The 15,608-nt window shown below is 44.6% G+C and overlaps 1 protein-coding gene across 3 annotated transcripts in view; it reads left to right on the top strand.

Moving 5' to 3' along the window:
- LOC311137406 (excitatory amino acid transporter 2-like) overlaps window positions 1–15,608 on the top strand; it is a gene marked incomplete at both ends in the record, with an annotated part of 46,802 nt that overhangs the window by 30,780 nt on the left and 414 nt on the right. The window contains 9 exons of one of the 3 annotated variants that reach the window (XM_084171877.1): window positions 7,022–7,161; window positions 8,897–9,049; window positions 9,333–9,583; window positions 9,854–10,004; window positions 10,279–10,405; window positions 10,582–10,815; window positions 11,006–11,200; window positions 13,156–13,290; window positions 13,619–13,807. In XM_084171877.1, the coding sequence (XP_084028003.1) occupies window positions 7,032–7,161; window positions 8,897–9,049; window positions 9,333–9,583; window positions 9,854–10,004; window positions 10,279–10,405; window positions 10,582–10,815; window positions 11,006–11,200; window positions 13,156–13,290; window positions 13,619–13,807 (1,565 nt within the window). Of the gene's footprint in view, window positions 1–7,021; window positions 7,162–8,896; window positions 9,050–9,332; window positions 9,584–9,853; window positions 10,005–10,278; window positions 10,406–10,581; window positions 10,816–11,005; window positions 11,201–13,155; window positions 13,291–13,618; window positions 13,896–15,608 lie in introns of those variants that run through there. The other 2 variants (XM_084171878.1, XM_084171876.1) reach the window with 2 other exon arrangements.

The raw sequence follows: 15,608 nt of genomic DNA, 5'->3' as shown, positions 1-15,608 counted from the left end.
TATGTGTAACAATGCACACATATTGTGTGTGGCAGTAAAATGATGGACAGCCTACTGTCATATACTGAAATGTCATTTTCTTATCCTTTCCCTATCTGTTCTGATGATACAAACTTGAAGTTAGATGTGCCCAAAAATATGGATATGGATAAAGACTAGGTGTTTTCAGCTGAAAAATGAAATTGCCACCAATGCAGGAGATTGAAGCTGTCATTAAACCTGACATCTCCAGGGTAACATCATTGTCATGGAAATTTGGGGTGATAGTGATGGGAGGGGTTCACTACTATATAGACATCCCCCATGTCCTACTGTATGTTACCTGAGGTCACAGGGAGTGGATCCATGCCCTAGCTTAGTGACTGAAACTTTTATGTCACCTGGGCCAGCAGCCGCGTGCTACTGTTCTGTAACTCAATTACTCTGACCGGGCTCACTATCTGGTTTATCTGACTATCCCATCAGACAGAGGAGGAGAGAACAATAAAGTAGGGATGAATGGGAGGTAGCAGGCAGGTAGCTTAGTGGTGAAGAGTGTTGGGCCAGTGACCGAAGGGTCGCTGGTTTGAATCCCCAAGCTGACTAGGTGACAAATCTGTTGATGCGCCCTTGAGCAAGGCACTTAATCCTAATTCCTCCTGTAAATCACTCTGGATGAGAGTGTCTGCTATATGACTAAAATGTAAATGTCTGAGAGAGAAAGGAATTTAGTTCCTGTAACTATTATTGTACTTGCTCTAATTTGCTAGTTATTCTGTTGAATCTGATGGCTCTTGTCTGCACGTATCTTGTATCGGCTAGGACAGTGACAGGAGAACTAATGTAAGTGCCATTCATAGTTAATCATAATGTCACACCCCTCCCCCCTTCACCCTCGGTCTAACTATAATGAAAAGAGAGGAAAAAGGAAAATTCTATTAACAGCATTCATGCAGTAGATCTCACCAAACTACAATAGATTGTTTTTATTACATTTCCTTCTAATTAATATGGCTTCTCCTCCAACAACCCAAAGCAGTAATAACAGCTGTGATGATAGTGTGATGATGACTAATGTGTGCCTGTGCATGGTGTTTACATGTCATTTCTGCATTTCACATGTATGAAATAGGAAATTAATAAGTGGGAGTCTTCGCTCCATCTGTGTGCCTGGGAGCAGGCCAGCTGTTTTATCCTATAGCCAAGCCTTAGACACATCATTATAGAATCTGAGATCCCCCTTCTTACATCTTCTCCTCAGCATGTGTGGTTTTGTGTGTATGTGTGTGCCTGTGTGTCCAATGAATGGTGTCCCATTGTGCAACACTGAACCTATAAGGTCATTAAAAAATATATATCTGTCAATACTTTGGCTTCTTCCCAAAACAAAATACAGAATCTTAGCTACGTTGCTCTCTAACTGTGTTCTGTCCTTCTTTCGCTCTACCACTGTGAAAAAACATAATGAATGATGACTAGGTGGAAGTCTCTCAAGTCCGTTTAGCCATTAGTGTCCATGAGGGTAAGAATGAGAGCAACAGAGGTCTATTGAGGCGACTGGGACACCCTCTGTGTATTTGTGACTGCGGTACTGCTAACCCCAGGGAAACGGTCAAAGTTCAGAATCATTGATTCAGCTTATTTCCTCTTCGTCCTTCTTTGTCATCTAATAACTTTCATGCTTCCTGAATAGAGTCAATGGGCGTTTGGTGACTAACTAATGAACCAATCATCTCGGTTTGTGAGGTAATTGACTGATGTTTTAAAAGTGAAATTCTAAAGATGTTTTTCAAACAAATTGCTAGGACAGTGGAATGGGAATGACATAATGCAGATGTCTGAATTAAGAAAAAAAGATGTGTCAGTCTCTCTAGTCAACCATTTCCTCTCCTTCCCAACATGTCATCGTCATCTTCCTTCACACTTGTGCGAGTGTTGTGTGACAGCCACAGCTGCCTCTCCTCTCATTTCTCCAATGAACACAAATAGACTCAACTTGTTTAGACTGCTCTAACGAGCAAACACTCCAATTAGTACGGCTACTTTAAAAGTCTACTTGACACCCAATGTTCCCTCAAAAAAATTCCGGCACTGAGCAAATTTCAGGTCTGCTGAGTGCAAACTTCAATGTTGTGAAAATTCTGTGCAACTTCCAGCGCACGTTAACTGTGAACACTGAGGTTGTACCCGCTTTAAGTTACAGTTTCAGACAGTGGTCAAGTAGGCTACTGTGGCTTTTTGGTCCTAATGTAGGCCCACCAGAGTGGCCTACCATCAAAAACAATGGAGAAAAAATGCATCCCATAAAATGTTGCCATGGAAATAGCTGCTCTATCATTCAGCCTACAGTAGCAGCCAATGTGTTGTGTTCAATGTAGGCCTATATTCCATGAGACTCTTGAAAAACACATGCAGGGCTTGACATTAACCTGCTCATCCACTTGTCCTTCAGACAAGGAGGTAACTGAAAATGTTGTGTTGTTTAATGCAAGAAACCACTTTACAAAATAAAATGCATTATTATTCCCATACCATTATTACAGAGAATTAGACAAATTACAGACAGATAATTACCGGTCAAAAGCCCCATTTCAGTTCCATTTCAGTTCCTGTAGGCCAGCCATACTGAGTGGAACCTCCGGACATACACTACGGGTCAAAAGTTTTTGAACACCTACTCATTCAAGGGTTTTTCTTTTTTTTTACTATTTACTATAGAGTAATAGTGAAGACATCAAAACTATGAAATAACACATATGGAATCATGTAGTAACCAGAAAAGTGTTAAACAATTCAAAATATATTTTTTATTAGAGATTCTTCAAATAGCCACCCTTTGCCTTGATGACAGCTTTAAACACTCTTGGCATTCTCTCAACCAGCTTCACCTGGAACAGTCTTGAAGGAGTTCCCACATATGCTGAGCACTTGTTGGCTGCTTTTCCTTCACTCTGCGGTCCGACTCATCCCAAACCATCTCAATTTGGGATTGTGGAGGCCAGGTCATCTAATGCAGCACTCCATCCCTCTCCTTCTTGGTAAAATAGCCCTTACACAGCCTGGAGGTGTGTTGGGTCATTGTCCCGGCCCGGGACAAGGAAAACAATCACCCTCGTGTGGGCAAGGCGCCCGGCAGGATATCAATAGCGCAGTCATATGGCCTGTGAGGAGGTAGACTCTTGGCACGCCTCTTACTAAAACACCTCCCCCAGATCCAAATACTCCCGGGGAATGCCTGCCAGGTCTGGACCGGTGACGGAGTGTGTAGCCGCCGTCCTCCCGGTGGCAACCGCCGCTAGGGCAGTAGGCAGTTCGGAGTGCGGGACCTGGGGAAGAGGTGAGGACTGGTAGGTGGTCTGGGACAGTGGTTTGGGCTGATGTGTGGTCGGTGGAGACCGGAACGGGACGGGGGCGGAGCCTCCCTCCAGGATGAGCCGCTCTGTGGACCGGTCTATCCGGGGTTTGTGGGCAAACAGCCAGGGGTGCCCGAGGATGAGGGAACACTCCGGAGATTCCACAATGAAAAGCTGGATATCTTCCCATAGCCCCCCCACCACCCGGACACGCACGGGGACAGTGAGCCGGGTGATGAAGCCCGACCCCAACGGCCGGCCGTCCTGGCCCATGTCCGGAACCAGCTCGGAGAGGGAGAGTAACGGAATGCTCCAGCCTTGGGCCAGTCAAGCATCCATCATGTTTCTCACGGCCCCAGAATACACCAGTGCATGGGCCCACTGAACCCTGGTCTGGGAGTCTCTGGAGTTGGGGTTTCAGTTCCGGCTCGCTAGCACCCCTCCCGATACTAGCGAACCGTCCCATTTACCCGGCTTCTCCGGGCTGATAGGGGCAGCGGATGCGCGCCTTGCATCAAGCCTCTCTCGTGCACCCTCTCACGACGCCGATTGTCTACCCGCAACGAGAGGTCGACGAGGCCGTCCAGTTGCTCAGACAGCTCCCTGAAGGAGAGTTTGTTCTTCATCCCCTCCGACAGCCCCTGAGCGTAAAGGACGATCAGGGCGGCCTCCTCCCATCCTGCCTCTCGAGCCCGGGTCCGGAACTCCACGGAGTAGTGTCGAACACCTTGCGTAGCTCCCGGGTGAATAGGTAGGAATCGGAGCACGCCAGTGTTTGGCTCTCCCACTCCGCGGTAGCCCAGGAAAGGGCCCAACCCGTCAACAGAGTGATAATGTAGGCCACCCGGCCCTGCTCCGTCGGGAAGGAGGAGGGTTGTAGGCTGAATATCAGGGAACACTGGGTGAGAAATTCCCTGCAGCCCTCTGGACGTCCGTCATACCTCTCCGGAAGTGGTAGGCGGGGTTCCTGCGATGTCTCAGGCGAGACAGGAGACGTCACTGCCGCGGATTCCGCTCTGCCGGCTTCCGGGGCTGATCGGGTGTCCACCCGGCTCTGCATGGCGATCGTCAGCTGGCAGAGAATCTCTGTGATCTGCTGCAGGCTGCGATCGTGCTGGTTCAGCATGGCTCCCTGTGTTGCCAATGTGCTATGGTACTGTGCTGCCTCTGCTGGGTCCATATCAGCTCAATTTGGAGGTGTGTTGGATCATTGTCCTGTTGAAAAAATATATATAGTTCCGCTAAGCCCAAACCAGATGGGATGGTGAAAGGGTTGGTGTGAGGTGTGACCCAGGTGCGGTGCAGGATAGACAGTAGGCAGTAGGCAGAGATGGTGAAACAAGGATCTTTACTGATGGTCCCGAAGCCAGGATACAAAATAACGGACTTTACACAAAAAAAAAGGCGGAGTAAATAAGACTCCAAAAAACAGGCTGACAGCCAAAATACGAAATACTAACTGTGACTGAAATAATAAATAAACAGGGAGAACCCTTCTCACATATCTGTCCATATGTCCCGCGATCAGACACTGATTAGTGCTGCTTGGCATAGTGAAACTAGCAGAGAAAACTGAGCAAGAGAATGCAGGGAAGTGAGGGCATAAATACACAGGTGAACAGGTAGACACAGGTGACACCAATAGGATCATGATTAGTCCAGACTGTGAGTGAGGAGGTGCCTAAGGTTGTCGGAGGGTGACACCTAGTGGGTCGCTCCGGATCTGCGACCCCCCTGTAACAGGTTAGCGTATCGCTGCAGAATGCTGTGCAGAAAGTGTGCCTTGAATTCTAAAGAAATCACAGACAGTGTCACCAGCAAAGCACCCCCACACCATAACACCTCCTCCTCCATGCTTTACGGTGGGAAATACCCATGCAGAGATCATCCATTCAACCACACTGCGTATCGCAAAGACACAGCGGTTGGAACCATAAATCTCCAATTTGGACTCCAGACCAAAGGACTAATTTCCACCGGTTTAATGTCCATTGGTTGTGTTTCTTGGCCCAAGCAAGACTCTTCTTCTTATTGGTGTCCTTTAGCAGTGGTTTATTTGCAGCAATTCGACCATGAAGGCCTGATTCACACAGTCTTCTCTGAACAGTTGATGTTGAGATGTGTCTGTTACTTGAACTCTGTGAAGCATTTATTTGGGCTGCAATTTCTGAGGCTGGTAACTCTAATGAACTTATCCTCTTCAGCAGAGGTAACTGGGTCTTCCATTCCTGTGGCGGTCCTCATGAGAGCCAGTTTCATAATAGCGCTTGATGGTTTTTGCAACTGAACTTAAAGAAACTTTTTAAATTCTTGAAATGTTCTTTATTGACTGACCTTCATGTCTTAAAGTAATGATGGACTGTCATTTCTCTTTGCTTATTTGAGCTGTTCTTGCCATAATATGGACTTGGTCTTTTACCAAATAGGGCTATCTTCTGTATACCCCCCCTACCTTGTCAGAACACAACTGATTGGCTCAAATGCATTAAGAAGGAAATACATTCTACAAATTAACTTTTAAGAAGGCACACCTGTTAATTGAAATGCATTCCAGGTGACTACCTCATGAAGCTGGTTGAGAGAATGCCAAGAGTGTGCAAAGCTGTCATCAAGGCTATTTGAAGAATCTCAAATATAAAATATATATAAAACACTTTTTTGGATACTACATGATTCCATATGTGTTATTTCATAGTTTTGATGTCTTCACTATTATTCTACAATGTAGAAAATAGTAAAAATAAAGAATACCCCTTGAATAAGTAGGTGTTCTAAAACCTTTGACCGGTAGTGTATTATAATGGAGAAATATAGAAAATGAGAGGTAAAGAGGTAGAAGGAGAGAGGAGAAGGGGCTAGTGTGGAGAAAGAACATGTGAGATAAAGAAAGGAAGAGAGATATATGGTCCATCTAAGGTCAAACTGTCCGTTAGTCTGTATGTTACTCTTGTACCATTCCCCATCATCTCCAATAGGCCTTGTTATAGACTGTCTCCTCCACCTCTCTACATCCCCTCTTCCCCTTCCTCCATCTATCTGCCTCTCTTCCTCTGCTTCTCTCAGTGAAGGCTCAGGGGGGAATCTGTGTTGTCCTCTGGGCTGCTGGAGATTTCAGCTGAAATCAGTTCAATGTTAAAGTTCCCCTCCCATTACCTCACTGGGGACCACGCTGGAGAGATTGTTCTCAAGTTGGTGAGAAGGTTGTGTCATAGAGTATTTGTGTGCATTTTACTGGCTGGTGTTTAGGATGAAAGTTCTTAATGTTCAGATTTTCTTCTGACTCTGAAAGTAGGGGTTTATTTCGTAGCTCTTTAGAGACTATTAAAGATGAGTGAAGATCTAAACCCGCCATTGTTTCTATGATGTTTGTATACAGAGCATTGTATTTTATGACATGACCAATCGATAGGTAGGTTATTCAACACTGAACGTCCAAAACAAAGGCTGAGTTGGATTTGGGGATTCTTAATCTATTTTACTGTAAAGACCCAATCTAATCCAGTCTCCTTCCTCACACTCAAAATATGAGGACTGCACATGTTATGATCATATAATGTACATAGTTTCGCCAGACATGTGACTGCTGTATCATACTGGGGCCTGTCAAACGCAGATTATGCATGTTTAAATAACTTTCTCTCTCTGTTGCCCTCTTTCTCTCTCTGTCTCCCTCTTTCTCTCTGACACAGCGCCAGCATCATGCCTAAGCAAGTGGAGGTGAGGATGCACGAAAGTCACCTGGAGCCCATCGAGGCCAGGCCCAGGAACAAGTGTATCAGCTGCTTCGCTTCTCTCTTCAAGAACCTGCTGCTCACACTCACTGTGCTCGGTCAGTACAATCATCAGCTGTTTTACCAAGCACACTATCACAATCTCTCTCTCTCTCTCTCTCTCTCTCTCTCTCTCTCTCTCTCTCTCTCTCTCTCTCTCTCTCTCTCTCTCTCTCTCTCTCTCTCTCTCTCTCCCCTCCTTCCTTTCTCCCCTCCTTCTTTCTTGTGTGTGTGAGCTTGTGTAATATGTCCATCACAGACCACTTCGCAGAACACCCCCATAGCGGCTCCCAAAGTGGCATTGATCATTTGCAATTATAGAGAGGGTTAGAGATGTTTGATGCTCCATGCACAGGAAATCTAGTGCCCTCCTCATCCAGCAGGTGTGCAACATCAGGTGTGCAGCATCAGTGGGGTGAGGTTACGTTTCTGAAGCTGTGCATGAATCTAAAACAGTTTACAACTATATGTGAGCTTAAAGTGTTTGTATTGCAGACTGTGTTGTGAAACAGCCTCTCAGGGCCTGTGATCTTTGGCAGGGATCTAGCAGCAGAGAAAGTGCAGCCTACTAGGGGGGTAGTTTGGGGTTTTGGGGTCTGGGCCTAGCCTTGTCTGGCCTGAGCAGGACAGAGAGAGACAGAGCCAGGGACAGGAACAGAGACTGACCACAGGGCCAGTGTGCAGACACGGCTGCAGGGGGCAGGAGCACTCAGAGGTCAGCTCTCTCTCTGGAGCATAGGGGGAGGAGGAGGTTGGGGGTGGAAGGACACGGCTGGAGAGGTTGGGTTGTTGGGGGATCGGGGGCTAGTTTTCTGTTTAGGATGGGAATTGAAGAGTGGGTTAGGGATGTTTATCAAGGTTGAGCCATGGGAAGCAATGGAGGTCAGGTGGGGTTTAGGGCACATAGTTATAAAGTCAGGGCCAGCATAGGATCAGAGGAGTGTGTCATTATTTTCCTCAGAATTCCCCTTGGTTATAGGCCTCCTCCATATACTGGAGTATAGTGAGAGTTATTATCCTACCCTGCTGCTAACTGACTGTTTCCTAGAGAACCTGCCCTCTCCAGAGGGAATACAGATGCTCCTCCAAGCACTGTAAGAACCTCTCCTTGTCTGAAGCATTGACTCCTCCTCTCCCTTCAAAGAGATCTTCTCTTAATCCTCTATCAGACTCTATCAACCTCTTTCACACTGAGACTGTTTTATGTCCCCTATCCACCACTACCCACTGGCCCCTGTACATGGCATGCAATCCACAGCCTCTCATAACCAGTTCCAGAATGCTGAATTAATATGCAACGAGAAGCAGTGATTTAAGGCAAACTTATGGAAATGAAATATTGTTATGATCTGTCAATCGCCTTATAGATCCCTTTTTATCATAAGCAAGTCCCATTTTGAAATTATTCTAGTTATTTCCAAACTCTCTCTGCATAGAATAACAAAACATTTTCTAAATGGAGAAAGTCCCCATGTTATCCCAGATTTTCTCACAAGGTAGCCAGACCAACCACTCTAGGGTCACTTCCCAATCCCACCTGTTCTCAAGTCCTTGGCTGGCCTCTGAGTTAGGGACGTCTTGCCTTCCCTGCACTGTGGCACAGGACCTCCTCGCCACTGCTCTCTCTCTCTGAACTGCTCTGTCTCTGGTCTCTCTTTAGCATTGTTTCCCCTCTCCTCTTATGGTGTTTCTCTCATTCCTCAGGCTTCAGACATGGGGGACTCCCTCTATATCAGCATTCTTTCACACCTCTTCATAGTAACTGACCCCCCATTCACCCTTCTCATTCTCCAGGTGTGATTCTGGGGGCTGTGTCTGGGATGCTGCTTCGTTATGCCTCTCCCATCCACCCGGACATCGTCATGGTGATTGCCTTCCCTGGAGACATCCTGATGAGGATGCTGAAGATGTTGATCCTGCCTCTCATCATCTCCAGTTTAATCACAGGTACAGTATGGTAGAGTCATGGGTTCAACAGAAGAGAGAGGACTGCTGTTTCTCCTAATTTATACAGTAACTATAGACCGATATACCTTTTTAATGCCGATATAAAACATATATATATTTTTTATACAGTTTATTCTGTTTATTATTTATTAATTGCCACAGTATCAATCATCATCTTTCACTATTAGCACTTAAAAAGTAACTTAGTACACTTATTCCACACTGCTATATCAACACATTTGATACAATAGAGGAAAACTGCAAATGCTTGTTTTGGCTGCAGGTCTGGCTGGTCTAGATGCCAAGTCTAGCGGTCGCCTGGGCACCAGGGCAATGGTCTACTACATGTCCACCACGGTGATTGCTGCAGTGCTGGGAGTCATCCTGGTGCTGGTCATCCACCCTGGAGACCCCAAGATGAAGGAGCAGCTGGGAGATGGCCAAAAGCACGATGATGTGTCCAGCCTGGATGCCTTCTTTGACCTCATCAGGAACCTGTTCCCTGAGAACCTGGTGCAGGCCTGCTTCCAGCAGGTACAGTACACTACAACACACAGATATATTTAACCAGGCGAGTCAATTAAGAACAAATGTTTTTTTGTGTGTTTTTTTTACAATAATGGCCTGGATGAGACTTCCAAGTATTGCCTGGATGAGGCACCCCCAGAACAAATCAGTTTTATGAAGAATACAAATGATTGTGTTGATTTTATCTTTGCGTCCTTAACCCTTGTTACCAAAAGTTAAGATGGATTGAGATGTAAGATATTAAGGACTTGTCTGTGTTCTCTTCTCCCACCTCAGATCCAAACGGTCACTAAGAAGGTGGAGAAGGTGATTGAGGAAGATGTCAATGCCACCACCACCTTGGAGGGCCTCCTGTCCAACGCCACCAAGGAACCTGAGTTCATCATCAAGAAGTCCCTCCAGTTCAAGAGTGGCATGAACGTGTTAGGTATGGCGGCTTCTCTTTTGGACCAGGTCGCAATTGTTTGTACAACCGCCCATCTGAAAGAAACTGTGCATATATCACTTTTAAATTGTCTTTACTTCTTTGTCTGAGAATAAACCAGTGCATCACATCATATCACACCTCAACAGAGCCCTGGGCACAGCTCATTCTGCCTCACTAACTGTATCATATTTTTAGTCATCATCATATCTTTCTGTGAGCCCATTTACTCTACTCATTCCCAACTGTGATTTTCTCTCCTGATTGTGTGATGCAGGAGTGATTGGCTTCTTCATTGCCTTCGGCATCTGCATGGGGAAGATGGGAGAGAGGGCCAAGCTCATGCTGGAGTTCTTCAACATCCTCAACGAGATTGTTATGAACCTGGTCATCATGATCATGTGGTAAGAGATCTTTAGCCTTTCAAGCTCATTCTACATGGACTTATGCTAGTCATAGAAAAATGATGAGTATTTGTACATCTACATTTGATAATCTGGCACATATTGTAGACATTGATTGAGATGGATACCTCTTTTTCTTCAGTGTATACATTGTTAAACCTCTCCTGTGCACCTAGGTACTCTCCCTTCGGTATCTGCTGCCTGATCTGTGGTAAGATCATCTCCATCGATGACCTGGAGGTGGTTGCTAGGCAGCTGGGGATGTACATGGTGACTGTGATCGTGGGCTTGATCATCCACGGGGCCATCTTCCTGCCTGCCATCTACTTTGCCATTGTCAGGAAAAACCCCTACACCTTCTTCATGGGCATCTTCCAGGCCTGGATCACTGCCTTGGGGACAGCCTCCAGGCAAGAGCCACAACCATGGATGCATCTCACTATTTACACTATCTAACTGTTTTCACTGTAAATTGACAGATCACTTTTTATAGAAAAAGCATTAAATCTGTCAAATCTTTCATATCTGTGCTGAACGTTGTGGAATACTGTATGCAACATCCTTACTCTCTCATACTGTACCTGTGTTTGTCTCTGTCAGTGCTGGTACACTGCCTGTCACCTTCCGTTGCCTGGAAGAAAACTTGGGCATTGATAAGAGAGTCACCCGTTTTGTGCTCCCCGTCGGCGCCACCATCAACATGGATGGAACTGCCCTTTACGAGGCCGTGGCAGCCATCTTTATCGCCCAGATGAACAACATCTACCTGGATGCTGGTCAGATCGTCACTGTCAGGTAGGGACTGCTATAGGACATACTTTCTGATCAGGGTGGGAATTTCACTGCCTACCTTCTTAATGTACACTACCGGTCAAAAGTTTGGACACACCTACTCTTTATTTTTACTGTTTTCTACATTGTAGAATAATAGTGTAGACATCAAAATTATGAAATAACACATATGGAATCATGCAGTAACCAAAAAAGTGTTAAACAAATCAAAATATATTTTATATTTCAGATTCTTCAAATAGCCACCCTTTGCCTTGATGACATCTTTGCACACTCTTGGCATTCTCTCAACCAGCTTAGCATTCTCTCAACCAGCTTCACCTGGAATGCTTTTCCAACAGTCTTGAAGGAGTTCCCACATATGCTGAGCACTTGTTGGCTGCTTTTCCTTCACTATGTAGTCCGACTCATCCCAAACCATCTCAATTTGGTTGAGGTCGGGGGATTGTGGAGGCCAGGTCATGTGATGCAGCACTCCTTCACTCTCCTTCTTGGTAAAATATCCCTTACACAGCCTGGAGGTGTGTTGGGTCATTGTCCGGTTGAAAAACAAATGATAGTCCCACTAAGCCCAAACCAGATGGGATGGCGTATCGCTGCAGAATGCTGTGGTAGCCATGCTGGTTATGTGTGCCTTGAATTCTAAATAAATCACTGACAGTGTCACCAGCAAAGCACCCCCACACCATAACACCTCCTCCATGCTTTACGGTGGGAAATACACATGCGGAGATCATCCGTTCACCCACACCGCGTCTCACAAAGACACTGCAGTTGGAGGCAAAAATCTCAAATTTGGACTCCAGACCAAAGGACACATTTCCAGCGGTCTAATGTCCAATGCTCGTGTTTCTTGGCCCAAGCAAGACTCTTCTTCTAATGGTGTCCTTTAGTAGTGGTTTCTTTGCAGCAATTCAACCATGAAGGCCTGATTCACACAGTCTCCTCTAAACAGTTGATGTTGAGATGTGTCTGTTACTTGAACTCTGTGAAGCATTTATTTGGGCTGCAATTTCTGAGGCTGGTAACTCTAATGAACTTATCCTCTGCAGCAGAGGTATCCCTGGGTCTTCCATTTCTGTGGCGGTCCTCATGAGAGCCAGTTTCATCATAGCGCTTGATGGTTTTTGTGACTGCACTTGAAGAAACTTTCAAAGTTCTTGACATTTTCCGTATTTACTGACTTTTATGTCTTAAATTAATGATGGATTGTCGTTTCTCTTTGCTTATTTGTGCTGTTCTTGCCATAATATGGATTTTTACCAAATAGGGCTACCTTCTGTATACCCCCACCTGTCACAACACAACTGATTGGCTCAAACACATTAAGAAGGAAAGAAATTCCACAAGTGAACTTATAAGAAGGCACACCTGTTAATTGAAATGCATTCCAGGTGACTACCTCATGAAGCTGGTTGAGATAATGCCAATAGTGTGCAAAGCTGTCATCAAGGCAAAGGGTGGCCATTTGAAGAATCTCAAATATAAAATATATTTTGATTTGTTTAACACTTTTTTGGTTACTACATGATTCCATATGTGTTATTTCATAGTTTTGATGTTTTCACTATTATTCTACAATGTAGAAAATAATAAAAATAAAGAAAAACCCTTGAATGAGTAGGTGTTCAAATTTTTTTGACCGGTTGTGTAAGTAATGACGTAAAATTACATTACATTTAGGGGACACTATTATTCAAAGACATACATAGTTATGTGTATATGGATCATGCAGGAACTGAGCACACAACCTGTGATGCCAGTCCCAATATCCTAAATCACTATATTATTATTACAGTCACACCAACTCACTCTGAACATGTTTCATGAATTAGCTGTACCCATTTGCTCTTCGGTTGATAGAAACAGTCCTTGGCCTTTGGACTTTCAAACTTCATCTGTAGAGCAATTTTAACCATTACATTTTTTCGCTCCTGTCTATCTTTCTCCCCATGCAGTCTGACTGCTACCCTGGCCAGTGTTGGTGCGGCCAGTATTCCCAGTGCTGGACTGGTGACTATGCTTCTGATCCTCACTGCAGTCGGCCTGCCAACTCAGGACATCAGTCTGCTGGTTGCTGTTGACTGGCTCCTGTGAGTTGATCTGCATTGCTAGTGACTCAGACCCAAGTGCATGTTGTCATATGCATTCAAAGTAAAATGAGCTTATTGTATACACTGAGTACTGCATACAAAACATTAAGGACATCTGCTCTTTCCATGACATAGACTGACCAGGTGAATCCAGAGGTTGCAACTCAATATTAGGAAGGTGTCCTTAATGTTTCGTACAGTCAGTGTATGTACACCATGCTTTCAATGATTGCTAATTACATTTGTTCTACCCCTATCCAAACATGTTTATTTTTTTATCTCCACACAAAACTGGTGTATTACCAACCTTTCCTTTTTCCTATCCCAGGGACCGGTTCCGTACCTCTGTGAATGTGGTGGGAGACTCGTACGGCGCGGGTATCGTGTACCACCTGTCCAAGGCTGAGCTGGATGAGCTGGACGCTACACATGGCAAGTCGGACGACATCGAGATGATGAACAAGACCTCATCCTACTATGATGACCTCAAGAACCACCACGAAAACAACTCCAACCAGTGCGTCCAGTATGCCGCTCACAATTCAGTCGTAGTAGATGAGTGCAAGGTACAATTCACGCTTACGCACATAGAGACTTGTATATAGACGCCTAACATGCTGCACCTTTTCTTTTCTCTCTTTCATTTTTCCTGTTTGTATATGATGCCACTGTAAATACATACAGTGTTATTTTAAGAAGAAAGTCTGAAAAAGACCCAAAAAATTAATGTGTATATATTTCAGTGTGCATTCACTTGAAGTAGCAGCTTTTGTGACATTTTTATGACTAAGAATACATTCCAAACTTGCAGAAGGTATTTCTGTCCATGTAAATACCAAAAAAATTGCAAGCCAGAAAAAATGCAACCCACAAAGTGAGACAGCGTCACTCACAAGTACAAGTGCAAATCCAAATCAGTGGGCTAACCAAAACAAAACAAACTTAAATGCTTTTTCATAATGTCAATGAAAAGCAGTGCTAACTTGGCTCTGCCCTAATGCCCCCCCACCCAACCAACACCACCAACTCCCCCACTCTCCTCCCAGCCTCATTCCTTCCCTTTCAACCTGCTGGGGTTGGTTCTGAGAGAGAGGAAAAGCCATATAAGCTAGGACCTCAGGGAATTACGTGATGAGCACCAGCAAACCTCCACCCCCCTTCACTACATATGCAGGTTTCACCACCACATCTCTGGCCCCAAATCCCTTGTCAAATTATGGGGCTTAAGGTCTTTCCCCGGGCTGCTTCAGAGGCTGTGCTGGATTACTCCTGCTGCTTTCGGGGTTTCATTTATCAATTTGTGATCAAATGAGCTTTATTGAGGTTTATGAGAAAGACGCTGTTGCTGTGTATTCTCTTCGTACTCTGTTATATCCCTTAAAATGACTTAAAGTCTTCTGTCTAAATGTGTCATTTTAAAGAGAATGTAATTTATGTTGGGATATAAATATTCAGAGAATGCAATATAGTCCTTCATTAACACTGCATATATTGACTGAGCCCTGGCACCCTCCAGACAGGGATGGAGTGATTCTCAGTCTTTAGAGATGAGATGCTTTTGCATTTACACACTAGCTATTCTTGCTCATTGTGAGAAATCTGTCTTGCGAAATTGGAAGATGCAAAGTAGCTCATGCAGAATCTGAAACAGTAAAACTTTGAATACACTGTTTGAATAGATCAAGGAAAAGCGTTGTTGGCTGCTATTATAATGTGGAGGAATTTGGGCTGCTTGTTTTCTAGAGCAGCAGGCCCCACTATCAAAGGGCCTACTGATGAACCCATTCATTTATTACAGGATCAAGCGTGTTGCTTAGCAACACTGAGGCCCTTGCACTCCAATGGTCAGACCAAGACAATATATCCGGACATTTTTGTATCCATCCATTAAACTAGCGAAGCATGGCACAAAGGCTGTTTTCCTCCAATGTTTTCTCTCTTTATTTTCTTGTATGTCTTGGCTGTACATAAATTACCTCAAATAACTTTTCTAACATTTATCCAAAGATGCAAACCATTGTAGAACGCCTTGCAAAATAATGTGTACAGACTAAAACATAACATTGCACTCATGTTGTTGTATTTTGTACCTTGTTTTCTTTGTATCTTTTTTTTGTTGTATTTATGAAATGTTATATATGTCACTGCATGCTAAAATTGTGATTATATGTTGATTGTTCTCAGGTCAGTAGAAAGGGCTGGTGCTCGTTGTTAAGACAGACCCCGTGCTTCCATCAGCATGATCCTCAGTGGTTGTCCAGGGCTTCCTGATACCTTCAGAATACACCTGTCTTCTATGTTATGATCAATCATATAAT

The sequence above is a fragment of the Coregonus lavaretus genome (assembly GCF_964263955.1).
Source record: "Coregonus lavaretus genome assembly, chromosome: 11".
Classification (NCBI taxonomy): Eukaryota; Metazoa; Chordata; class Actinopteri; order Salmoniformes; family Salmonidae; genus Coregonus; species Coregonus lavaretus.
The sequence above is the reverse complement of the archived record's forward strand: the minus strand, read 5'-3'. Positions and strand labels throughout refer to the sequence as shown.